General features: G+C 49.0%; 2 protein-coding genes across 17 annotated transcripts in view; one reads left to right on the top strand and one right to left on the bottom strand.

Annotated features, from left to right (window-relative positions):
* DPRX (divergent-paired related homeobox) overlaps positions 1-18822 on the bottom strand; it is a 45895-nt gene extending 27073 nt beyond the window's left edge. Inside the window, exons 1-6 of one of the 16 annotated variants that reach the window (XM_063719637.1) lie at positions 17797-18728; positions 14088-14524; positions 11279-11327; positions 10975-11095; positions 10064-10197; positions 9767-9901 (exon numbers count right to left, since the gene is read on the bottom strand). The gene's annotated coding sequence lies outside the window, so the exon portion shown is untranslated. Of the gene's footprint in view, positions 1-9766; positions 9902-10063; positions 10257-10974; positions 11259-11278; positions 11328-14087; positions 14525-17796 lie in introns of those variants that run through there. The other 15 variants (XM_063719641.1, XM_063719639.1, XM_063719635.1 and 12 more) reach the window with 15 other exon arrangements.
* Positions 14242-25798, top strand: LOC100446808 (cationic amino acid transporter 3-like). Its single transcript, XM_024237840.3, is given in 12 exon segments — positions 14242-14653; positions 14870-14977; positions 14980-15018; positions 16423-16609; positions 17832-17944; positions 18567-18789; positions 18953-19092; positions 20714-20816; positions 21958-22154; positions 23283-23449; positions 24078-24186; positions 25012-25798. Coding segments are annotated over 12 exon segments (1914 nt in total). The 3' UTR covers positions 25128-25798.
* Positions 25799-26287: the final 489 nt, after the last annotated feature.

Raw genomic sequence — 26287 nt, 5'->3', positions numbered from 1 at the left:
GCCCAGCAGGAGGGAAGGCTGCTCAGAGAGGCCAGAAGGAATGAAGAGAGACAGGTTTGCTGGGATCCCCGTCCGCCCGCCCCCTACAGTCTATGACCTTTAGGTCAGATCCGTTTTGCCCAATCCTATTTCTTTTCTTTCTTTTTAAAAATATTCTTTAACATACAGAGGGGGTCTTTTTTTTCTTTTTTTCTTTTTGAGACTGAGTCTCACCCTATTGCCCAGGCTGGAGTGCAGTGGCACAATCTCAGCCCACTGCAACCTCCGCCTCCCGGGTTCAAGCCATTCTCCTGCCTCGGCCTCCCAATTAGCTAGGATTACAGGCGCCTGCCAGCATGCCCAGCTAATTTTTGTGTTTTTCATAGAGACGAGGTTTCACCATGTTGGCCAGGCTGGTCTCGAACACCTGACCTCAAGTGATCCACCTGCGTCGGCCTCCCAAAGAGCTGGGATTATAGGCGTGAGCCACCGCACCCGGCCACGTCCAGTCCTATTTCTATGCTGCTGTCTGTTTTTTTGTGTTTTGTTTTTGAGACCGGTTTCACTCTGTTGTCCAGGCAGTGGTAGGATCATAGCTCACTGCAACCTCAACCTCCTGGGTTCAAGCCATCCTCCTGTCTCAGCCTCCCAACTAGCTGGGACTACGGGTGTATGCCACCACGCCCACTCCTTTTTAAATTTTTTGTAGAGACGGGGTCTTCCTATGTTTCTCGGGCTGGTCTTGAATTCCTGGGCTCAAGCGATTCTCCTGCCTCGGCCTCCCAATGTGTTAGTGTTACAGGCGTGTGCCACTGCACCACCCAGGCTACTTTTTTTTTTTTGAGGTGGAGTCTTGCTCTGTCACCCAGGCTGGAGTGCAGTGGCACGATCTCGGCTCATGGCAACCTCCACCTCCCGGATTCAAGCAATTCTCCTGTCTCAGCCTCCCGAGTAGCTGGGATTACAGGCACCCACCACCATGCCCGGCTAATTTTTGTATTTTTAATAGAGACGGGGTTTCACCATGTTGGTCAGGCTGGCTTCGAACTCCTGACCTCAGGTGATCCACCTGCCTCGGCCTTCCAAAGTACTGGGATTCCAGGCTTGAGCCACCGCGCCCAGCCGGTTCGCCTCAAATTTGAATTAGACTTTACTTTTCACATAGTCCTTCCTCCATCCTGTGAGCAACAGGACTTTAAAAACTTGGAACTCACTCACTATTCGGTTAACGTACTTTGCCTATAGAGTGCATTCTATGAAGTGTTTGTGTTATTCTTCTCCTCCTTAAGCATTGTCAATGTTTTTTTTTTTAAAAATCTCTTTTTATGTCAATAAACTGTGGAAGGCATGAAATCATACCGTAATCATCTCCTTATTTCCACCATAGATATTACGGCCAGGCGCGGAGGCTCGCGCCTGTAATCCCAGCACTTTGGGAGGCTGAGGCGGGTGGATCACTTCAGCCCAGGAGTCCAAGACCAGTGTGGGCAACACGGCAAAATCCCATCTCTACCAAAAATACAAAAATTATCTGGGTGTGGTAATGTGTGACTATAGTCCCAGCTACTCAGGAGGCTCAGGTGGGAGGATGCCTTGAGCCTGCTGCACTCTAGCCTGAGTGACAGAACGAGACCATGTCTCAAAAAACAATTAAAAAGAATTATCATGAGAGCACTTTTTGTCTTGCAAAAAGGATTTTTTGTTTTTTTTAGAAGGTCACTTTGTGGCTGGGCTCGGTGGTTCGCGCCTGTAATCCCAGTACTTTTGGAGGCCGAGGCAGGTGGATCACATGAAGTCAGGAGTTTGAGACCAGCTTGGCCAACATGGTGAAACCTTGTCTCTACTAAAAATACAAAAATTGGTCAGGCATGGTGTTGGGTGCCTGTAATCCCAGCTACTTGGAGGCTGAGGCAGGAGAATTGTTTGAACTTGGGAGGCGGAGGTTTCATTGAGCTTAGATGGTCCCACTGCACTCCAGCCTGGGAGACAGAGCGAGACTCCATCTGAAAGAAAAACAAAAACAAAACAGTGTACAGTGCTCTGTCTGAAGGTGGCCTCCTTATTTGTCTACAGTCAGTGGTGTCCAATCTTTTGGCTTCCCTGGGCCACATTGGAAGAAGAAGAGTTGTCTTCAGATACACATAAAATACACTAATGATAGCTGATGGGCTGAAAAAAACCCAAAATCGCAAACAAACTCGTAATGTTTTAAGAAAGTTTCTGAATTTGTGTGGGACCGCATTCAAAGCCATCCTGAGCTGCAGGCAGCCCATGGGCCGCTGGTTGGACAAGCTGGGACTCCACATCAGCCCTGCACCCGCCCCCGGCAGAGCTCCTGCTTCAGGTATGTTTTTTCACTATAATTTACTAAACTCTGCAGCTAAGCTTTCTAAGCGGCAATATTTCACTTAGGGTGGTATAAAATTAAAACAGCCAATGAAGGGAACTTTTTTTCTTAATTGATACATAATAATTGTACATATTAATGGGGCACATGATATTTTGATACATGAATGGAATAGGTAATGATCATCATATCAGGGCATCTAGGATATCCAACCCCTCACACATGGATCATTTCTTTTTTTTTCTTCTTGTTTCTTTTTTCGAGACAGAGTCTTCCTCTGTCGCCCAGGCTGGAGTGCAGTGGTGTGATCTCTGCTCACTGCAACCTCTGCCACCCAGTTTCAAGCAATTCTCCTGGCTCAGCCTCCTGAGTAGCTGGGATTACAGGCATGCGCTACCACACCTGCCAAATTTCTTTTTTTTTTTTCGAGACAGAGTTTTGCTCTTGTCACCCAGGCTGGTGTGCAGTGGCCTGATCTTGGCTCACTGCAACCTCTGCCTCCCAGGTTCAAGTGATTCTCCTCACTCAGCCTCCCAAGTAGCTGGAATTACAGGTGTGGGCACCACTCCTGGCTTATTTTTATTTTTATTTTTTGAGATGGAGTCTTGCTCTGTTGCCCAGGCTGGAGTGCAGTGGCATGATGTCAGCCCACCACAACCTCCGCCTCCCGGATTCAAGAGATTCTCCTTCCTCAGCCTCCCAAGTACCTGGGACTATAGGTGCGTGCCACCACGTCCAGCTAATTTTTGTATTTTTAGTAGAGACAGGGTTTCACCATGTTGGCCAGGCTGGTCTCGAACTCCTGACTTCAGGTGATCTGCCCGCCTCGGCCTCCCAAAGTGCTGGGATTACGCCCAGCCAATTTTTGGATTTTTAGTAGAGATGGGGTTTTGCCATGTTGGTCAGGCTGGTCTGGAACCCCTGATCTCAGGTGATCCACCCACTTTGGCCTTTCAAAGTGCTGGGATTACAGGAGTGAGCCACGGCGGCCAGCCGGTACACACATGGATTTATTTCTGGATTTTCTATACTGTACCATTGGTCTATATGTTTGGGGTTTTTTTTTTGTTTCTGGTTTCGTTTTTTTTTTTTTTTTTTTTTTGAGACGGAGTCTCGCTCTGTCTCCCAGGCTAGAGAGTACGGTGATCTTGGCTCACAGCAGCCTCGGTCTTCAGGTTCAAGCACTTCTCCTGCCTCAGCCTCCTGGGTAGCTCGGATTATAGGCGCCTGCCACCATGCCCAGCTAATTTTTGTATTTTTTGTAGAGATGGGGTTTCACCATGTTGCCCAGGCTGGTCTTGAACTCCTGAGCTCAAGGGATCTGCCCCTCTTGGCCTCCCAAAGTGCTGGGATTATGGGTGCTCGCCACCATACCCAGCCATATGTCTGTTTTTATACCAATACCATGTTGTTTTGGTTACCAGAGCCTTCTGATATGTTTTGAAGTCAGGTAACATGATGTCTCCAGCTTTATTCTTTTTGCTCAGGATTCCTTTTGCTATTTGAGCTCTTTTTATTTCCAAATGAATTGTAAGGTCTTTCTTTTCTTTCTTGCTTTATTTCTTTTTCTTTCTTTCTTCTTTCTTTTTTTTTTTGACGGAGTCTCGCTCTGTCACCCAGGCTGAAGTGCAGTGGCATGATCTTGGCTCATTGCGACCTCTGCCTCCTGGATTCAAACGATTCTCCTACCTCAGCCTCCTGAGTAGCTGGGATTACAGGCACTTGCCACCACGCCTGGCTAATTTTGTATTTTTAGTAGAGACGGGGTTTCTTCATGCTGGTCAGGCTGGCCTCGATCTCCTGAGCTCATGATCCGCCTGCCTCGGCCCCCCAAAGTGCTGGGATTATAGGCGTGAGCCACCGTGCCCGACCTTTTTTTTTTAAATGGAGTCTTGCTCTGTCGCCAGGCTGGAGTGCAGTGGCGCAATCTCGGCTCACTGCAACCTCTGCCTCCCAGGTTCAAGTGATACCCTTGCCTCAGCCTCCCGAGCAGCTGGGATTACAGGTGTGCGCCACCATGCCCAGCTAATTTTTTGTATTTTAGTAGAGACAGAGTTTCACCATGTCGGCCAGGATGGTCTCGATCTCCTGAGCTCATGATCTGCCTGCCTTGGCCTCCCAAAGTGCTGGGATTACAGGCGTGAGCCACCACGCCTGGCAAGGTTGTTTTTTCTATTTGGTGAAAAATAATCTTGGTACTTTGATAGTTTGATAGGAAATGCATTGAATCTGTAGATTACTTTGGGCCCTACGGTCATTTTAATGGTATTATTAATTCTTCTAATCTATGAGCATGAAATTATCCTTTCATTTCTTTGTGTCCTTTTAAAGTTATTTCACCAGGGTTTTCTAGTTTTTCTTGTAGAGGTCTTTTTCCTCCTTGGTTAAATTTTATTTCTAGGTATTTTATTTTTTGTAGGCACGGTAGACGGGATTGACTTGTTGATTTCTCAGCTAGCTCATTATTGGTGTATAGAACTGCTACTAATTTATATATATATATATATATATATATATATATATATATTTTTTTTTTTTTTTTTGAAATGGAGTCACATTTTTATCATCCAGGCTGGGGTATAATGGCGTGATCTCCACTCACTGCAACCTCCGCCTCCCGGGTTCAAACAATTCTCCTGCCTCAGCCTCCTGAGTAGCTGGGATTACAGGTGCCCACCACCACGCCTGGCTAATTTTTTGTATTTTTAGTAGAGACGGGGTTTCGTCTTGTTGGTCAGGCTGGCCTCGAACTCCTGACCTCAGGTGATCCACCCACCTTGGCCTCCCAAAGTGCTGGGATTACAGGCATGAACCACCGTACCTGGCCCGATTTTTGTTTTTGTTTTTTGTTTTGTTTTGTTTTTGAGACAGAGTCTTGCTCTGTCACCCAGGCTGGAGTGCAGTGGTGCGATATCAGCTCACTGCAACCTCTGCCTCCCAGGTTCAAGCAATTATCTGCCTCAGCCTCCCGAGTAGCTGGGATTACAGGCGCCTGCCACCATGCCCGGCTAATTTTTTTTTTTTTTTTTTTTTTTTTTGAGGTGCAATGGCACTATCTCGGCTCACTGCAAGCTCTGCCTCGCGGGTTCATGCCATTCTCTTGCCTCAGCCTCTCGAGTAGCTGGGACTACAGGCGCCCGCCACCATGCCTGGCTAATTTTTTTGTATTTTTAGTAGAGATAGGGTTTCACCGTGTTAGCCAGGATGGTCTCGATCTCCTGACCTCGTGATCCGCCCGCCTTGGCCTCCCTAATTTTTGTATTTTTGGTAGAGACGGGGTTTCACCATCTTGGCCAGGCTGGTCTTGAACTCCTGACCTTGTGATCCACCCGCCTCGGCCTCCCAAAGTGCTGGGATTACAGGCGTGAGCCACTGCGTCCGGCCTTGAACTTTGTCAATGGCTTTTCTGGATCTTTTGAGCTGAAAACATGGTTTTTGTCCTTCATTCTTCTTTTTGTTTTTGTTGTTTTTACTTTATTAGACACAAGGTCTTGCTGTGTTGCCCAGGCTGGTCTTGAACTCCTGGGCTCAAGTGATCCTCCTGTCTTGGCCTCCCAAAGTTCTGAGATTACAGGTGTGAGCCACCACACACAGCCTGTCCTTCATTCTTTTGACGCGATATATCAGATTTATTAATTTGCCTATGTTGAGCCATCCTTGCATTGCTATGATACATGGCTAATTGTTTTGTCTATTCCTAAGTGATCTCAGACAGGAATGGAGAACTTGTTCAGAAAAAAAAAAATTAGAATGGATGAATCCCAATTTAAAAGATCTTAAACATGTGCATGAACATGTTCAAAGAACCTAAGATAGTAAACAAGCTAAAAATGACAATAAACTTTTTGATTCTCCAGATGAGACAACTGAATCCCAAAGTAAAAACAAGAGCAAAAATATAGAGATTATTTCTATAAATTAACTAAACGTTACAAAAAATTTATCAATTTTATTGGCCAGGAACTATGGCTCATGCCTGTAGTCATAGCACTTTGGGAGTCCAAGGCTGGTGGATCACTTGAGGGCAGGAGTTCAAGACCAGCCTGGCCAACATGGTGAAATCCTGTCTCCACTAAAAATACAAAAATTAGCCAGGCATGATGGCGTGTGCCACCTAGAGACTACATACCTACAACTCCTGGAAGGTTGATTGCAGGGTTCTTTTTTCTTTCTTTCTTTTTTTTTTTTGAGACAGAGTCTTGCTCTGTCACCTAGGTTGGAGTGCAGTGGCGCAATCTTGGCTCACTGTAACCTCCACCTCCCAGGTTGAGGTGATTCTCCTGCCTCAGCCTCCTGAGTAACTGGGATTACAGGTGTGCGCCACCACACCCAGCTAATTTTTGTATTTTTAGTGGAGATGGTGTTTCACTTTTTTGGTCAGGCTGGTCTTGAACTCCTGACCTTGTGATCTGTCTGCCTCAGCCTTCCAAAGTGCTGGGATTACAGGAGTAAGCCACCGAACCCAGCCCTGGGTTCTTTTTCTATTTGGGAATCAGGTTCTGCTTCCCCTTCCCATGTTTTGCCTTCTATGAACAGTAGTGCTTCTTACCTATGTTGCACCTCTCTGCCTGTATGCTCAGCTCTCTTGGCAAACAGAGCTCTTTATAGGATGGGACCAAGTTTCACTCACCTTTATCTTCTTAGGTCTTTATGCACAGGGCTGCATGTGCGTAGGATGCTTATTAAATGCCTTTTTTTTTTTCTTTGAGATGGAGTCTTGCTCTGCCGCCCAGGCTGGAGTGCAATGGTGAAATCTTGGCTCATTGCAACCTCCGCCTCCCAGGTTCAAGCAATTCTCCTGACTTAGCCTCCAGAACAGCTGTGATTACAGGTGCCTGCGACCACGCCTGGCTAATTTTTTTTTTTTAACTAGAGATAGGATTTCACCATGTTGGCCATGCTGGCTTCTAACTTCTGACTTCAAGTGATCTGCCCGCCTTGGCTTCCCAAAGTGCTGGCGTTATAGGCACGAGCTGCCACTCCCGGCCTGTTAAATGTTTTTCTTGTGTGAATTTACAAATATCAGCAATCTTTAGCTCCCCCTTTTCCAGTTTGTGACTAGCTTGGATTGGGGGTCCCTGACACTTGAGTGTCTGGGTAGACTGTGGAAAGCTGATGTGGGTAAGACTAAGAGAGAGTAGGAGTGTGAGTGGGATCCCGTGTTACGGGATCAACCCCTACTTCACAGGGTCCTTAATGATCAGTGGATTCAAACACTTAAAAAAACCTTAGAACATGACACAGCAATGCCACTTCTGGGTATATACCTCCACAGATTGAAAGCAGGGTATTGAAGGCCGGGCATGGTGGCTCACGCCTGTAATACCAGCACTTCGGGAGGCCGAGGCGGGCGGATCACGAGGTCAGGAGATTGAGACCATCTTGGATAATATGGTGAAACCCCGTCTCTACTAAAAATACAAAAAATTAGCCGGGCGTGGTGGCGGGCGCCTATAGTCCCAGCTACTCGGGAGGCTGAGGCAGGAGAATGGCATGAACCCAGGAGGCGGAGCTTGCAGTGAGCTGAGATCACGCCACCGCACTCCAGCCTGGGTGACAGAGTGAGACTCCGTCTCAAAAAAACGGAAAGCAGGGTATTGAAAGTCACTTGGATACCCATGTTGATAGCAGCATTATTTAATAGCCCCAAAGTGAAGGCAACCCAGATGTCCATCCGTGGATGAACTGATAAGGAAAATGTGGCATGTACAGACAATGGAATATCATTCAACCTTAAAAGGGAAGGCAATTCTGACATATGCTACCACATGGATGAGCTCTGAGGGCATCGCGCTAAGTGAAATAAGCCAGTCACAAAAGGACAGATATTGTATGATTCTACTTATATGAAGAGCCTAGGGTTGTCAAATTCATACAGACAGAGTTGAACAGTGGTTACCGGGGCTGCAGAGAGAGGAGAAAAGGGAGTCAGTGAGTAGAGTTTTAGTTTTGCCAGATGAAACCAGCTTGGGAGGTGGATGGTGGTGATGGTTGTACAACAATGTGAATGTACTCAATGCCACCAAACGCTACATGTAAAAATGGTTAAAATGACCAGGCGCGGTGGCTCACGCCTGTAATCCCAGCACTTTGGGAGGCCGAGGTGGGCGGATCACTTGAGGTCAGAAGTTTGAGACCAGCCTGACCAACATGGTGAAACCCCGTCTCTACTGAAAATACAAAATTAGCCGGGCGTGGTGGCGCATGCTTGTAATCCCAGCTACTCAGGAGGCTGTGGCAGGAGAATCGCTTGGACCCGGGAGGCGGAGGTTGCGGTGAGCGGAGGTCATACCATTGCACTCTAAGCCTGGGCAACAAGAGTAAAACTCCATCTCAAAAAAAAAGGTTAAAATGGCCTGGCATAGTGGATCAAGCCTGTAATCCCAGCACTTTGGGAGGCCAAGGTGGGAGGGTCATTTGAGCCCAGGAGGTTTGAGGCTGCACTGAGCTATGATCACGCTGCTGCACTTCAGCCTGGGCAACAGAGTGAGACTCTGTCTCAAAACAGCAACAACACGTGTATAACATAAAATTTACTCTCTTAACCTTTTTCTTTCTTGCCTGCTTTTTATTTTTATGTATTTTTAAACAGGGTCTCACTCTGTCACCCAGACTGGAGTGCAGGGACTCTCATATGGGTCACTGCAGCCTTGAGCTCCAACTCCTGGGCTCAAGTGATGCTCCTGGCTCAGCCTCCTGAGTAGCTGGGAGTACAGGTGTGCCATCACCGTGCCCGGCTAATTTTTTCTCTAAATTTTTTTGTAGAGACAGGGGTCTCACTGTGTTGCTGAGGCTGGTCTTGAACTCCTGGGCTCAAGCGATTCTCTCACTTGGGGCTTTCAAAGTGCTGGGATTATAGGTATGAGACACTGTACACAGAACACTGGCCCTGTTCTGTGTATTTTTATCACAATTAAAAAAACATCTTAGGCTGGGCGGTGGCTCATGCCTGTAATCCCAGCATTTTGGGAGGCCGAGGCGGGCAGAACACCTGAGGTCAGGAGTTCGAGAACAGCCTGGCCAACGTGGTGAAACCCTGTCTCTACCAAAAATACAAAAATTAGCTGGGTGTGGTGGCGGGCGCCTGTAATCCCAGCTACTCGGGAGACTGAGGCAGGAAAATCGCTTGAACCTAGAGGCTGAGATCGTGTCACTGCACCCCTGCCTGGGCAACAAGAGCGAAACTCCGTCTCAAAAGATAAAATAATAATAATATAAGTAAATAAATAAATAAATAGAATCTTAGAATCACCCCTTGTTGGGAACTACAGAAATGTCAAAGTCAGCTGGGCGTGGTGGCTCACGCCTGTAATCCCAGCACTTTGGGAGGGCAAGGTGAGAGGACTGCTGGTGGCCAGAAAGCTTGAGATCAGCCTGGGCAACATATAAAGACCCTATCTCTACAAAAAGTACAAAAATTATCTGTGTGTGGTGGCGCACCTGTGGTCCCAGCTACTCCAGAGGCTGAGGTGGTGAGGTGGGAAGATCGCTTGAGCCCAGAAGGTGGAGGCTGCAATGAACCGTGTTTGCACCACTGCACTCCCAGCCTGGTCGACAGAGAGACCCTGTCTCCCCCTGCCAAAAAAAAAAAAAAAAAAAAAAAGGGTAACATCTGATTGCATCACTACAGATACGCCCACCCGGCCGGTCCTGTCAGTCCCACCCTACCGGCGCGGGACTGAACAGGGTCTCAGCGTTTCCCGCTGCCATTTTAAAGATCCCGCAGCTCCAGCTCACCTCTGCTTGCAGTGAGCCTCGTTGCTTCGGATCCAGGGCTCTTCGGTGGTCGTAAGTAGTCTGGTAAAAGTCTTGGGTGTCCCCCTCTTCTGTCGACCGCGGGCCGCACGATTCGGGGTCCCGGAAGGAGGCCTCTGCAATGCGCGCGCGCTGTTGCATCAGCCTGGCCCCCTGGGCTGACTGCGGAGATACCCTTTTTTTTTTTTTTAAATTATTATTATACTTTAAGTTTTAGGGTACATGTGCACCATGTGCAGGTTTGTTACATATGTATACATGTGCTATGCTGGTGCGCTGCACCCATTAACTCGTCATTTAGCATTAGGTATATCTCCTAATGCTATCCCTCCCCCCTCCCCCCACCCCACAACAGTCCCCAGAGTGTGATGTTCCCCTTCCTGTGTCCATGTGTTCTCATTGTTCAATTCCCACCTATGAGTGAGAACATGCGGTGTTTGGTTTTTTGTCCTTGCGATAGTTTACTGAGAATGATGATTTCCAGTTTCATCCATGTCCCTACAAAGGACATGAACTCATCATTTTTTATGGCTGCATAGTATTCCATGGTGTATATGTGCCACATTTTCTTAATCCAGTCTATCATTGTTGGACATTTGGGTTGGTTCCAAGTCTTTGCTATTGTGAATAGTGCCGCAATAAACATACGTGTGCATGTGTCTTTATAGCAGCATGATTTATAGTCCTTTGGGTATATACCCAGTAATGGGATGGCTGGGTCAAATGGAATTTCTAGTTCTAGATCCCTGAGGCATCGCCACACTGACTTCCACAATGGTTGAACTAGTTTACAGTCCCACTAACAGTGTAAAAGTGTTCCTATTTCTCCACATTCTCTCTAGCACCTGTTGTTTCCTGACTTTTTAATGATCGCCATTCTAGGAGATACCCACTTTTTCAGACGAGAGTCCAAGGAGCTTGGAGCTGTGGATGTGAGCAGGGATTGGGCTGGGCTTGGATGCGTGTCCAGAGACTTGAGACTCGGTTCCTGGGTTCAGCCGTACACAGGGGGCTCTGCTGGATGCGAGAGTGATTTCAGCCTTCTATCAGTGATTTCTTTACTGCCACCCAGAAATTCTATGAGGCCGGCAGTATTATCAGCAACATTTAAAAAATTGTGGTAGAAAACCCGTAATATAAAATTATAGGCTGAGGCAGGAGAATTGCTTGAACCCGGGAGGCAGAGGTTGCAGTGACCTGAGATGGTGCTACTGCACTCCGGCCTGGGCAGCAGAGGAGTCTCCGTCTAAAAAATAAAAATAAAAATAAAAATAAAAAATTACCACCGTATCCATTTTTCTTTATTATTTTTATTTGTTTATTTTTATTCTTTTTTGAGAGAAGGTCTTGCCTAAGCTGACCACAAACTCCTGGGCCCTATCCATCCTCCTGCTTCAGGCTCCTGAATAGCTGGGAGTACAGGGTCGTCACTGTGCCTGGCTTAGCCATTTTGACTTTATATTTTCTTTGTTTATTTATTTTTTGAGAGAAGGCCTTGCCCTACTGCCTATGCTGGAGTGCAGTGGTGCTATCGCTACCCAGTGCAGCCTCCACCCCCTTGGTTCAAGAAATCCTCTTGCCTCAGCCTTCCCAGTCGCTGGAACTACAGGCATGCATCACCAGGCCCGGCTAATTTTAAAAACTTTTTTTTGTAGAGACAGGGTCTCACTATGTTGCTCAGGCTGGTATCAAACTCCTGATCTCAAGCGATCCACCCACCTCAGCCTCCCACAGTGCTGGGATTACTGGCATGAGTCACTGCACGCAGTCTGCGACTATTGTTTTCAGAGCAGTTTTAAGTTTGCAGCAAAATCCAGAACTTTTTCATGTTGCAAAACTGAAAACTATGTCCGTTAAACAACTCTCTGTTCCATCCCTCTCCGCCAGCCCTTGGTAGCCAGCTTTGCGTCTCTATGAGTTTCACCACTACCAGAGTCCTCAAGCAAGTAGAGTAGGATGTGTCTTTTTGTGACTTGCTTTTCTTCCTTTCCTTTCCCTCTTTCTTTCTTTTCTTTTCTCTTTCTTTCTTTCTCTCTCTCTCACCCTGCCTCCCTCTCTTTTCTCCTTCCTTCCTTTTTTCTTTCTCTCCTTCCTTCCTTTCTCTCTCTCTTTCTTTCTTTCTCTTTCTTTCTCTCTCTCTCTCCCCCCTCCCCTCCCCTTCCCTTGCCTCTTCTCCTCTCTTCTCTTCTTTGTGTTTTTTCTTTCTTTCTTTTTTTCTTTTTTCTTTTTCTTTGAGACAGAATCTCACTCTGTCGCCCAGGCTGTAGTGCAGTAGCGTGGTCTCAGCTCACCACAACCTCCACCTCCCGGGTTCAAGCAATTCTCCTGTCTCAGCCTCCTGAGTAGCTGGAATTACAGCCATGCGCCACCATGCCCGGCTAATTTTTGCATTTTTAGTAGAGACAGGGTTTTATCATGTTGGTCAGACTGGTTTCCATCTCGTGATCTCATGATTGGCCCACCTCCACCTCCCAAAGTTCTGGGATTACAGGCATGAGCCACCGTGTCCAGCCCCGTTTTTCTCTTTTCTTATTGAGACAGAGACTAGCTCTGTTGCCCAGGCTGGAGTACACTGGTGTGATCAGAGCTCATTGCAGCCTCCAACTCTAGGGCTTAAGCGATCCTACCACCTCAGCCTCCTCAGTAGTTAGGACTACAGGCATGCACTACAACCCTCAGCTAATTAAAAAAATTTTTTTGGCTGGGTGCGGTGGCTCCCGCCTGCAATCCCAGCAATTTGGGAGGCTGAGGCGGGAGCCTCGATTGAGGCCACAAGTTAGAGACCAGCCTAGGCAACATAGTGAGACCCCGCCTGTACAAAAAATTATAAAATAAAAAATGAGCTGGGCGTGGTGACACACACCCGTAGTCCGACTTGCTCGGGAGGCTAAAGCGGGGAGATTGCTTGAGCCTGGGAGGTTGAGGCTGCAGTGAGCTATGATCAAGCCACTGCACTCCAGCTTGGGCAACAGAGCAAGATCCTGTCTCAAAAAAAAAAAAACAGTCTAACTACTCAAACGACATTATTAACTCAAATTATTATTATTATTTGAGACAGAGTTTTACTCTTATTGCCCAGGATGGAGTGCAATGGCATGATCTCAGCTCACTGCAACCTTTGTCTCCCAGGTTCAAGCAATTCTCCTGCCTCAGCATCCCAAGTAGCTGAGATTACAGGCACCTACCACCACGCCCGGCTAATTTTTGTATGTTTAGTAGAGACAGGGTTTCACCATATTGGTCAGGCTGGTCTCAAACTCCTGACCTCAAGTGATCCACCCGCCTCGGCCTCCCAAAGTGCTGGGATTACAGGCGTGAGCCACGGCACCCAGCCAATTAACTCCAATTATAGTAATTACACAGCTCCTGTGTCCTATGTGCTGGCACCATACTGGAAGCTTTTGTTTGCATCTCTTTAAATAAGAAACTATTCCAAAGCTGGGCGCGGTGGCTCACGCCTGTAATCCCAGCACTTTGAGGCTGAGGCAGGCGAATCACAAGGTCAGGAGTTCGAGACCAGCCTGGCCAACATGATGAAACCCCATCTCTACTAAAAACAGAAAGCATTAGCCAGGCCTAGTGGCGGGCGCCTGTAATCTCAGCTACTCAGCAGGCTGAGGCAGAAGAATAGCTTGAACCTGGGATGCGGAGGTTGCAGTGAGCCCAGATCTCTCCACTGCACTCCAGCCTGGGCAACAGAATGAAACTCCGTCTCAAAAACAAAAACAAAAAGAAACAAACAAAAAGAAACCATTCCAGTAACTTTTTTTTTTTTTTTCCTTGAGATGGGGGTCTCGCTATGTTGCCCAGGCTGGTGTCGAACTCCTTGGCTCAAGCAATCCTCCCCCCTCGGGCTCCCAAAGTGCTGGGATTTACAGGCATGAGCCACCCCGCATGAGCCACCCCACCCGGCCATGTAACTTTGAAAAGTATTAAAGTTCCCGTTTACATTTGAAGGCCCCAAGGCTCAGAGATGGAAGATTTGCCCAGAATGTTCTTTTACTACCTGCTGTTCCCAGAACTGCGCTGTTCAGAGGAGCCGGTCCTAATCTGACTCCCAGGGCCGAGGCGGTACAGATACTCTTCGTGGCTTTCTGTCTTAGTGGCCTTCTGTCTTGTGTTCTCTGCAGATCTTAGCACCCTCCTCAACTCCATCTAAGATGGTCTGGCAGAATATTCGCCAACTTGGTCGGAAGTTGATGCGCAGGTGGCCCCTGCAGCTGGGCCAGGAGGGCTCTGAGCATCGCTTGTCTCGTTGTCTGAAGACCCTGGATCTGGTGGCCTTGGGTGTGGGCAGCACCCTGGGAGCGGGCGTGTATGTCCTGGCTGGAGAAGTGGCCAAAGAGAAAGCTGGACCGGCCATGGTCATCTGCTTCTTGGTGGCGGTGCTGACTTCTATGTTGTCTGGACTCTGCTATGCAGAGGGGCCTGGGAGCCATGCCCCTGTTTTTAGTAGAGACGGGGTTTTAGTAGAGCCATGCTCCAGTTCCGCCTATCTCTACACTTAGGTCACAGTGGGTGAACTGGTGGCTTTCATCACCAGCTGGAACCTCTTACTCTCCTACGTCATTGGTGAGATGATGGGGCACGAAGGGAGGTATGGAAAAAATACAAAAATTAGTCAAGCGTGGTGGCAAGCACCTGTAATCCCAGCTACTTGGGAGGCTGAGACAGGAGAATCGCTTGAACCCGGGAGGTGGAGGTTGCAGTGAGCTGAGATTGCGCACGGCACGTGGTCAGGGTTCAGCGTATGTTCGTAAATGCACGTTCCTCCTTCTGCCGCTGCAGGTGCCGCCAGCGTGGCCAAGGCCTGGAGCTTTGCGTTTGACAGCCTGATCGGGAAGCACATCTCCCATGCCCTGCAGGGCACTTCTCTGCACCTGCCTCAAGTCCTGGCCAAGACTTTTTTGCACTGGGCCTGGTGTTGGTCCTCACTGGTGAGGCGGGGATCAGAGATAAGATGGGGTGAGTGGGGCATGGTGGAGGAAGGGGGGTGGGAAAGGCTTGGAGGAGGAGGCAACGGTGGGGGTATTAGAAAACCGGAAGGAAGGACCTATGATGGGAATCACAGGCAGGTAAGACTGGGACCACTGTTTCCACATGGTGGCATTGTTAACATCCTGGGGCAGGTGATTCTTTGTCCTGGGGGCTGCCCTGTGCATTATAAGGCATTGAGCAGCATCCCTGGCCTCTACCTATGGGATGCCAGGAGTACCCACCCCTAAATTAGGACAATCAGAAGCTGAGAACCACTGACTTAGACACATTTCTTCCTCTCTTCTTACGACAGTTTTGTTTTTGTGTGTTTTTTTTTAAGGCAGGGTCTCTCTCTTTCCCAGGCTGGAATGCAGTGACACAATCATGGCTCACTGCAGCCTCAGACTCCTGGGCTCACGTGAGCTCAAGTGATCCTCCCATCTCAGCCTCCCAGGTAGCTGGGACTCCACACTAAAATCAATCATTTTATTTCATTTTTTATTTTTAGTTTAGTTTTTAGTTTTCTTTTTTTTTTTTTTTGAGATGGAGTCTTGCTCTGTTGCCCAGGCTGGAGTGCAGTGGTGCAGTCTCAGCTCGCTGCAACCCCCCGCCTCCTGGGTTCAAGTGATTCTCGCGTCTCAGCCTCCCGAGTAGCTGGCACTATAGGCATGTGCCACCAAGCCCAGCTGATTTTTTGTATTATTAGTAGAGAAGGGGTTTCACCATGTTAGCCAGGATGGTCTCGATCTCCTGACCTCGTGATCTGCCCGCCTCGGCCTCCCAAAGTGCTAGGATTAGAGGCATAAGCCACCGCGCCTGGCCTGAAATGAACCTTTTTTTTTTTTCTTTTTTTGAGACAGAGTCTCACGCTGTCGCCCAGGCTGGAGTGCAGTGGCGTGATCTCGGCTCACTGCAACCTCTGCCTCCCGGGTTCACACCATTCTCCTGCCTCAGCCTCCCAAACAGCTGGGATTACAGGCGCCCACCACCATGCCTGGCTAATTTTTTTTATTTTTTATTTTTAGTAGATACAGGGTTTCACCATGTTAGCCAGGATGGTCTCAATCTCCTGACCTCGTGATACGCCCGCCTCAGCCTCCCAGAGTGCTGGGATTATAGGCGTGAGCCACTGCACCTGGCCTGAAATGAACCATTTTAAAGCATGCAGTTCAGTGGCATTTAGTACATTCACAGCATTGTGCAGCTGCCACTTCCATCTAATTGGGAAACGTTTTTGTCACCCCTGCGGGAAACCGTGCACCCTTTAGGCAGTCGTTCCCCATTCCCTTTGGCCCCTGGCAACCACGGATCTGCGTTCTGTCTCTGTGGGTTTATATATTCTGGATATTCCATGTTTCCCACAGGACTGCTGGCTCTGGGAGCTCGGGAGTGAGCCTGGGTTTCCAAAGTCTTCACAGGTGTGAACCTTTTGGTTCTGAGCTGCCTCATCGTCTCCGGCTTCATCAAGGGAGATCTGCACAACTGGCAGCTCACAGACGCCGACTACAAACGGGCTGAGCTGGTGGGGGGGGGGTCCAACGACACCCACAGGTGAGGGCACGGTTTTTAAAAAATTTTTTTTAATTTAAATTTTAATTAATTAATTTTTATTTATTTATTTATTTTTTTGAGACGGAGTCTCACTCTGTCGCCCAGGCTGGAGTGCAGTGGCGCGCTCTCGGCTCACTGCAACCTCTGCCTCCCGGGTTCAAGCGATTCTCCTGCCTCAGCCTCCGAGTAGCTAGGATTACAGGCACCTGCCACCATGCTCGGCTAATTTTTGTATTTTTAATAGAGATGGGGTTTTACCATCTTGGCCAGGCTGGTCTCGAACTCCTGACCTCAAGTGATCTGCCCACCTCCGCCTCCTAAAGTGCTAGGATTTCAGGTGTGAGCCACTGTGCCTGGCCTGTTTTTTTATTTTAAAATTTAGTTTTATTTTTATTTTTTGAGATGGAGTCTCGCTCTGTCGCCCAGGCTAAAGTTCAGTAGCACAATCTCAGCTCACTGCAACCTCTACCTCCTGGGTTCAAGTGATTCTCCTGCTTCAGCCACCTGGGATTACAGGTACCTGCCACCACACCCGGCCAATATATATATATATATATATATATATATATATATATATATATATATTTGGTGGAGATGGGGTTTCACCATGTTGGCCAGGCTGGTCTCAAACTCCTGACCTCAGGTGATCTGCCCACCTTGGCCTCTCAAAGTGCTGGGATTACAGGTGTGAACCACTCACTGCTCCCAGCCTAAAACTTATTTTTATTTTTTGAAACAGGGTCTTGCTCTGTCCCTCAGGCTGGAGTGCAGTAGCACGATCATGGCTCACTGCAGCCTCTGCCTCCCAGGCTCAAGCAATCATCTAGAGTAGCTAGGACTACAGGTGTGCACCACCACACCTAGATAAGTTTTTAATTTTTTGTAGAGATGGGGTTTTGCCATGTTGCTCAGGCTGGTCTCAACCTCTGGGCTCAAGTGATCCACCTGACTGAGCCTCCCAAAGTGCTGGGATTATAGGCGTGAGCCATTGCAACTGGCCAGAGTTGCCCTCTTGGACACAGGAGTGGGGCCTGGGGTGCAGACCCTGGACTATTGTGGGAATAGGGGGAATGTGGGCTGACAGAGCCAGATGATGGGGAGTGGGGATGGCAGTAGGGGCACAGGGCTTGTGGAATTAACTGAGCAGTTGGAGTTAACTGAGTCGTCCCAGAAAGATGGCTGCATACCTTACCAATGTTTCTTGTTCCTTCTGTCCCCGTAGCTTGGGCTCCCCGGGCTCTGGAGGGTTTGTGCCTTTTGACTTTGGCGGGATTCTCCACGGAGCAGCCACGTGTTTCTTTGCGTTTGTGGGTTTTGATGGCGTCGCCACCACAGGTAGCACGGTCATTCTGTCTCATTGGGGATTTGGGCACAGTTTGGGCGGCCGCTGGGCACCGGTTTCATTGAAGGCTTCCCTGCTCTCGGATGGTGAAGAGGGAAGAGGGTTTCGCACCCTCGCTTCCGTGCGTTTTCCTGGCCCAGTGCATATACCTGTCCTTCAGGAGAAGAAGCCCTCCATCCTCACCGCTCCATCCCCGTCCCGCAGGAGAAGAAGCCCTCCACCCTCACCACTCCATCCCTATCCCGCAGGAGAAGCCCTCTACCCTCACCGCCCAGTGCATATACCTGTCCCACAGGAGAAGAAGCCCTCCACCCTCACCGCTCCATCCCTGTCCCGCAGGAGAAGAAGCCCTCTACCCTCACCACTCCATCCCTGTCCCACAGGAGAAGAAGCCCTCCACCCTCACCGCTCCATCCCTGTCCCGCAGGAGAAGAAGCCCTCTACCCTCACCGCCCAGTGCATATACCTGTCCCACAGGAGAAGAAGCCCTCCACCCTCACCACTCCATCCCTGTCCCGCAGGAGAAGAAGCCCTCTACCCTCACCGCCCGGTGCATATACCTGTCCCACAGGAGAAGAAGCCCTCCACCCTCCCCCCTCCATCCCTGTCCCGCAGGAGAAGCAGCCCTCCACCCTCACCACTCCATCCCCTTGGGCACCGTGACCTCGATCTTCATCTGCTTCTTGGCCTATTTTGGTGTCTCAGCAGCGCTCACCCTCATGGTGCCCTACTACCTGATATGTCCCGAGAACCCCTTGCCAGAGGCTTTCGTCCACATTGGATGGGCCCCCATCAGATATGCTGTGGCCATCGGCACCCTCTGTGCCCTGTCTTCCAGGTCAGTGCTGGACGCTCTCGCCCTATCTGCTGTCTGGTTCTCGGGTATCCTGGGCCTTGGTAAAGGGAGGAGACGTTTCACCTATGGAGGCGATGGAGCAGAAGCCCTGGTCCCTCTTGCTTCCTGAGTCCCCATGCGTGTTCCTGTTTTCTCTTGCATGCAGCCTCCTGGGTGCCATGTTCCCCACGCCTCGTGTGCTCTACTTAATGGCTGAGGAAGGGCTCCTTTTCCGCGGACTCGCCCGGATCCACGCCCGCACCAGCACCCCTGTGGTGGCCACTGTCATTGCTGGGACCGTTGCAGGTAAAGGCCCAGAATCCAGGCTTTCATCCATTTTCTATGAGTTAGTTCCTCATCCTCCCCCACAGCCCATCCATTTTTGCTTTTATTATTATTCATTAATTTTTTAAAAAGTTGGCTATTACAAAAGTTTATTTAATAAAAAGTTTAACAGGAAAATGGGACTGGGCTCAGTGGCTCATGCTTATAACACCAGCATTTTGGGAGGCTGAGGTGGGAGGATCGCTTGATCCCAGGAGTTCAAGACCACCCTGGGCAACATAGGGAGACTTCCATCTCAACAAAAATTTAAAAAAAAGTTAGCTGGGCATGCTGGAACGTGCCTGTAGTCCCAGCTACTGGGGAGGCTCAGGTGGAAGGATTGCTTTAGCCCAGGAGGTTGAGGCTTCAGTGAGCTGAGGTCACACCACTGCACTCCAGCCTGGATGACAAAGCAAGACCCTGTCTCAATAAAATAAAATAAAATAAAGTAAAATAAAATAAAATAAATATATAAAATAAAGAAAATGGGATGGGGTGCAGTGCCTGATGCCTGTAACCCCCATAATTTGGGAGGCCAAAGCAGAATCACTTGAGCCCAGGAGTTTGAGACCAGCTTGGGCAATATAGCCAGACCCTGAGATTATTTTTTTGTCTCTGCAAAAAAATTTTTAACAATTAGCTGGCTGTGGGAGGCGGAGCTTGCTGTGAGCTGAGATCGCGCCACTGCACTCCAGCCTGGGCAACAGCGAGACTCCGTCTCAAAAAACAAAAAATTAGCTGGGTGTGGTGGTACACCTGTAGTCCCAGCTACTTGGGAGGCTGAGGTGGAAGGATGGCTTGAGTGCAGCAGGTTAGGGCTGCAGTGAGGTATGATGATTCCCGTTTAAAAAAAAAAATTTAAAGAAAATGTACATAATCTGACTTTTGTTGTTGTTGAGACAGGATCTCACTCTCACCCATGCCAGTGTACAGTGGCACCACACCCAGCTAATATTCAAATTTTGTAGAGGTGGGGGTCTCACTGTGTTGCCCAGGCTGATGTGGAACCTTTGGGCTCAAGCAGTCCGCCCGCCTCGGCCTCCCTAAGTGCTGAGATTATAGGCATGAGCCCCCCAACCTGGCCACATTCCTATTATTAATTAACACAATAATTGTACATATTCGTGGGGTACAGTGTGATATTTCCATACATGTATACAAGATGTAATGATTAAATCAAGGTAATACCATAACCCATCACTTCAAACATTATTTCCTTGCATTGGGAACACCAAAAACCTATTTTTCCAGCTTTTTTTTTTTTTTTTGGAGACACAGTCTCGCTCTGTAGCCCAGGCTGTAGTGCAGTGGCACGATCTCAGCTTACTGCAACCTCCGCCTCCCAGGCCCACACGATTCTCCTGCCTCCGCCTCTGGAGTAGTTGGGATTACAGGCATGTGCTACCATGCTCAGCTAATTTTTGTATTTTTAGTAGAGATGAGGTTTCACTATGTTGGCCAGGGTGGTCTTGAACTCCTGACCTCAGGTGATCCGCCCGCCTTAGCCTTCCAAAGTGCTTTTCCAGCTCATATAAGTTAACGACAGTCACCCTCTAGTGCTGTAGAACATTGGAACTTACCCTGTTTTGTGCCCTGACTGTAGCAATCATGGCTTTCCTGTTTGAGCTCGGTGACCTTGTGAACCTCTCGTCCGTCGGGACCATGCTTGCTTACTCCTTGGTGGCCTTTTCTGTTCTTGTCCTCAGGTGAGACTGGGGTCCTAGACACGTAAGGATTGACGGGGTTCCCAGCCCCCTTCTGCCTGCCTCCTGGCCCCTCGGTGCATTGCTACACATACAGGAGTGGGAGGAGTACAGTAGCCCCTGCTTATCCACGGGGGACACGTTCCAAGACCCCCAGCACATGCCCGAAACCGCGGATAGTACCAGTCCCTATATATGATCATTTTCCCATCCATAACTCAGATGCCTAAAGTGACTTAACACGGCCGGTAGCGTTCACAGCATGGACACACCGGACAAAAGGATGATTTACATCCTGGGTGTGGGGAGCGTGGAATGCCGCTACTTGAAGCTGCACACAATTGAAAATTTACGAATTACGGCGGGGCGCAGTGGCTCATGCCTATAATCCCAGAACTTTGGGAGGCCGAGACAGGTGGCTCACTTGAGGTCAGGAGTTTGAGACCAGCCTGGCCAACATGGTGAAACCTGGTATCTCCTAAAAATACAAAAATTAGCCGGGCGTGGTGGTGGCCTCCTGTAATCCCAGCTACTCAGGAGCCCGAGGCAGGAGATTGCTTGAACCTGGGAGGCGGAGGTGGTTGCAGTGAGCTGAGATTGTGCCACTGCAATCCAGCCTGGGTGACAGAGTGAGACTCCGTCTCAAAAAAAAAAAAAAACAAACTTATGAATTACTGCTGGACTTTTCCATTTACTATTTTTGGACTGTAGTGGATACGGGTATATGAAACCTCAGATACATGGGAGCTACCGTGGGCGTATTAGGCTCTCTGATGTTGGATGAACAGGGACCTGGGTCCCTGGGTTAATGTTGCCCTACTCTCTCTCTCTTTTTTTTTTGAGACCGAGTCTGGCTCTGTCGCCCAGGCTGGAGTGCAGTGGCGCAATCTCGGCTCACTGCAAGCTCCGCTTCCTGGGTTCACGCCATTCTCCTGCCTCAGCCTCCCGAGTAGCTGGGACTGCAGGCGCCCACTGCCACGCCCAGCTAATTTTTTGTTTAGTAGAGACGGGGTTTCACTGTGTTAGCCAGGATGGTCTTGATCTCCTGACCTCGTGATCCACCCACCTCGGCCTCCTAAAGTGCTGGGATTACAGGCGTGAGCCACCGCGCCTGGCCAATGTTGCCCTACTCTCTCTAATTCAGGTACCAGCCAGACCAGAATTTCAGCAAGAATGAGAAGCCGAAGGAGGAAGTAGTTGAGATGAATTCTGTACCCAAAGCAAAATCCCCAGAATGTGTTCCTGAAGTGTCCAGCACTCTGGCGAGTCTGTGGAGCCCTGTCAGCACCATCCCCACCCCGAGATCAGGCCGCATCGTCTGTGGATGTGCCTTTGTGCTTGGTGAGCAGTGGCGTTTCTCTGTGGGCTGTTTTGAACCTGATAGCATGCGGCAGGGGGCCGGGTAGGGAGTGTGTGGCTTTGGTAGCTGAGAGGAGTCGCGAAGATATGGTGGCCCTTCTTAGTAGGGGCACTTTTGGCCGGGCACAGTGGCTTACACATGGAATCCCAGCACTTTGGGGGGCAGAGGTGGGACGACTGCTTGAGCCTGGGCAGTTGAGGCTTCAGTGAGTCAAGATCACACCACTGGACTGTAGTCTGGGCCATGGGGTGAGATCCCATCTCAAAAAACAAACAAAAAGCCATATATATATATATGCACACATACATACATATACACACACAAATATATATATAAAATAAAAAGTTTAGGCTGGGTGTGGTGGCTCGCTTTGGAAGGCTGAGGCAAGTGGATCACTTGAGGTAAGGAGTTGAGACCAGCCTGGCCAACATGGTGAAACACCATCTCTACTGAAAATACAAAAAATTAGGTCAGGCACGGTGGCTCACGCCTGTAATCCCAGCACTTTGGGAGGCCGAGGGGGGCGGATCACAAGGTCAGGAGTTCGAGACCAGCCTGGCCAACATGGCAAAACCCCATCTCTACTAAAAATACAAAAATTAGCTGGGCGTGGTGGCAGACGCCTGTAATCCCAGCTACTTGGGAGGTTGAGGAAGGAGAATTGTTTGAACCGGAGAGGCCAAGTTTGCAGTGAGCCGAGATCACGCCACTGCACTTCAGCCTGGGCAGCAGAAAAAGACTTTGTCTCAAAAAAAAAAAATACAAAAAATTAGGTGGGTGTGGTGGCAGGTACCTGTAATCCCAGCTACTTGGGAGGCTGAGGCAGGAGAATCACTTGAACCAGGAGGCGGAGGTTGCAGTGAGCCAAGATTGTGCCATTGCACTCCATCCTGGGCAACAAGAATGAAACTGCATCTCAAAAAAAAAAATTATTTGGGTGTGCTGACACATGCCTGTAGTCCCTAATGGGGAGGCTGGGACACACACACACGCACACACACACACATATATATATATATATGGTTTGGGGGATACGATGTGGCCCGAGATCTTCACTTATTTAGCTTCTGAAGCTGAACCTGTTCTCCCCAACCTTGACCCTTTTCCAGTTGTCCTGCTGTCCATGCTATGCCTGGTATTGGCCCATTGGCCCAAACGCCTGTTCTCTGGAGAGCTGATCTACATTGCAGCGGCTGTGTTGCTGCTGGTGCTCATTGTGGGATTCACTTTCACCATCTGGAGACAGCCCCAGAGCAACACTCCTCTTTATTTCAAGGTAAGGTGGCCTTATGTCCCCACACCACCCTCCTGAGTCAGTGGACTCTACATGCCTCAAGCTCTAAATACTCTACGGGACCAGGGGAAAAAAGGGCAGTTGCTAAAAACCAATGGACTGTTCATGGACACCCCCTCCAGCCCCCACATATCAGTACTTCCCAAAACCTCTCTATTCCAGAACACTCAATGGGATACCCACTCAGAACAGGCATTGAGCCAGGTGAGGTGGCTCACACCTGTAATCCCAGCACTTTGGGAGGCCGAGGCGGGTGGATCACTTGAAGCCAGGAGTTCGGGACCAGCCTGACCAACATGGTGAAATCCCGGTTCTACTAAAAATACAAAAATTAGCCAGGCATGCTGGTGCGTGCCTGTAATCCCAGCTACTCAGGAGGCTGAGGCAGCAGAATTGCTTGAACCCAGGAGGCAGATGTTGCATTCAGCCGAGATCACGCCACTGCACTCCAGCCTGGGTGACAGAGTAAGACTCTGTCTCAAAAAAAAAAAAACAGAATAGGCATTGAATATGCAACTGGAGCAGAGCTGTGGCCTTCCCGCCCCTCGAAGGGGATAAGGGTCCCTTGCGGATGTTCGTGGTGTGCTCAGGGTTCACTCTTTGCCTACAGGTCCCCCTGTTGCCTGTCCTTCAGTTGGTCAGCGTCTCTGTGCGTGTTTACCTGATGATGCAGATGACCACTGAGACCTCGGCCCAATTTGGAGTCTGGATGTTGATTGGTGAGTGGCTTCCTGGAAAAAAAGAGGCCTCTTGGGTGTCTGAGCCCAACACTCTTCCTGTGACCTTTCCCTATAGCTGTCTCAGGCTGACAGTGTGGGCTGTGCCTGTAGTCTCAGCTACTCAGGAGATGAAGGCAGGAGCATCGCTTGAGACCAGGAACTCCAGACCAGCCTGGGCAACATGATGAGACTCCATCTCTACCAAAATAAAAAACTGGCCGCACGCAGTGGCTCGCACCTATAATCCCAGCACTTCAGGGGGCCAAGGCAGGTGGATCACCTAAGATCAGGAGTTCAAGAACAGCCTGGCCAACATGATGAAACCCCATCTCTACTAAAAATACAAAAAAGTAGCCGGGCGCGGTGGCGGGCGCTTGTAATCCCACCTACTCAGGAGGCTGAGGCATGAGAATTGCTTGAACCCAGGAGGCGGAGGTTGCAGTGAGCCGAGATCATGCCATTGCACTCCAGCCCAGGTGACAGGAGCCGAGATTGTGCCACTGCACTCCAGCCTGGGGGACAGAGTGAGATGCTGTCTCAAAAAAAAAAAAAAAAAAAAAATTAGCCAGGCACAGTGGCACCTGCTTGTAATCACATCTATTCTGAAGGCTGAGGTGGGAGGATCGCTTGAACCCAGGAGGTCGAGGCTGCAGTGAGCCATGATCGTGCCACTGCACTCCAGCCTGGGCAACAGAGTGAAGCTCTATTTCTAAATAAAAGAAACAAGAAAACCTCCAAATAAACAAACCACAGTACAATCGCTACAGGGCATTTATAAGGGAAGGGGTGACTGCATTTCCTTTCATTGTCTCATTTCCCTGCTAGGATTTGCTATGTATTTTGGATATGGGATCCGACACAGCTTGGAGAACGATCAACAGCCACCAGCGTCAAGCTCCCAAACTCCTCATGAAAACATCCCTAGTTCCTTGCTGAATTAGTTTAACCACGGAAAAGGGATGGTCCAGTCCACTGGAGGTGTCCTCTGGATGAAGGGAAAGTATGAAGCTCTGTGGAGCGTGAAGGTGGGATGCACTTAAAGCCCCATGTGCATTGCCAGTGAGCAAATACTTTTTTAAAAACTTTATTTTGTTTTTTGTTTGTTTATTATAGAGGTGAGGACTTGCTCTGTTGCCCAGGCGGAACTTGAACTCCTGGGCTCAAGTGATCCTCCTGCCTCAGTCTTCCAAGCAGCTGGGACTACACGTACCCCATCATGCCCAGCTTAACAAAATAACTTTATTTTATTTTATTTTTTTCTTTTTGAGACAGAGTCTCGCTCTGTTGCCCAGGCTGGAGTGCAGTGGCATGATCTTGGCTCACTGCAACCTCTGCCTCCCGGGTTCAAGTGATTCCCCTGCATCAGCCTCCAGAGTAGCTGGAATTACAGGCACATGCCACTGTGCCCAGCTAATTTTTGTTTATTAGTAGAGATGAGGTTTCACCATGTTGGCCAGGCTGGTCTTGAACTCCTGACCTCAAGTGATCCACCTGCCTCAGCTTCCCAAAGTGCTCAGATTACAGGCCTGAGCCACCGTGCCCAGCCAAAATAACTTTAAAAACTTACATTTTTAAAAATTGACAAATAAAAATTGTCTGTGTTTATGGTGTACAACTGCATATATTATATGTATTAAAATTGTGTATGTTTACCGTGTACATGAAGCTTGGAAATATGTATACATTGTGGAATTGCCAAGTCAGGTTGATTAATGTATTGATTACCTTACATGCCTTTTTTTTTTTTTTTTTTTGAGATGGAGTCTCCCTCTATCGCCCAGGCTGGAGTGCAGTGGTGTGATCTCAGCTCACTGCAACCTCTGCCTCCCAGTTTCAAGCAATTCTCCTGCCTCAGCCTCCTGAGTAGCTGGGATTACAGGTGTACACCATCACACCCGGCTAATTTTTGTGTTTTTAGTAGAGACGGGGTTTCACCATGTTGGTCAGGCTGGTCTTGAATGCCTGACCTCATGATCTGCCCGCCTCGGCCTCCCAAAGTGCTGGGATTACAGGCGTAAGCCACTGCGCCTAGCCTTACAAACCATTTTTTTTGTGGTAAAAACATTTAAAATGGCCGGGCATGGTGGCTCATGCCTGTAAT

This window comes from Pongo abelii, chromosome 20 (assembly GCF_028885655.2).
Source record: "Pongo abelii isolate AG06213 chromosome 20, NHGRI_mPonAbe1-v2.0_pri, whole genome shotgun sequence".
Lineage (NCBI taxonomy): Eukaryota > Metazoa > Chordata > Mammalia > Primates > Hominidae > Pongo > Pongo abelii.
This window is presented reverse-complemented; position numbering and strand designations above follow the sequence as displayed.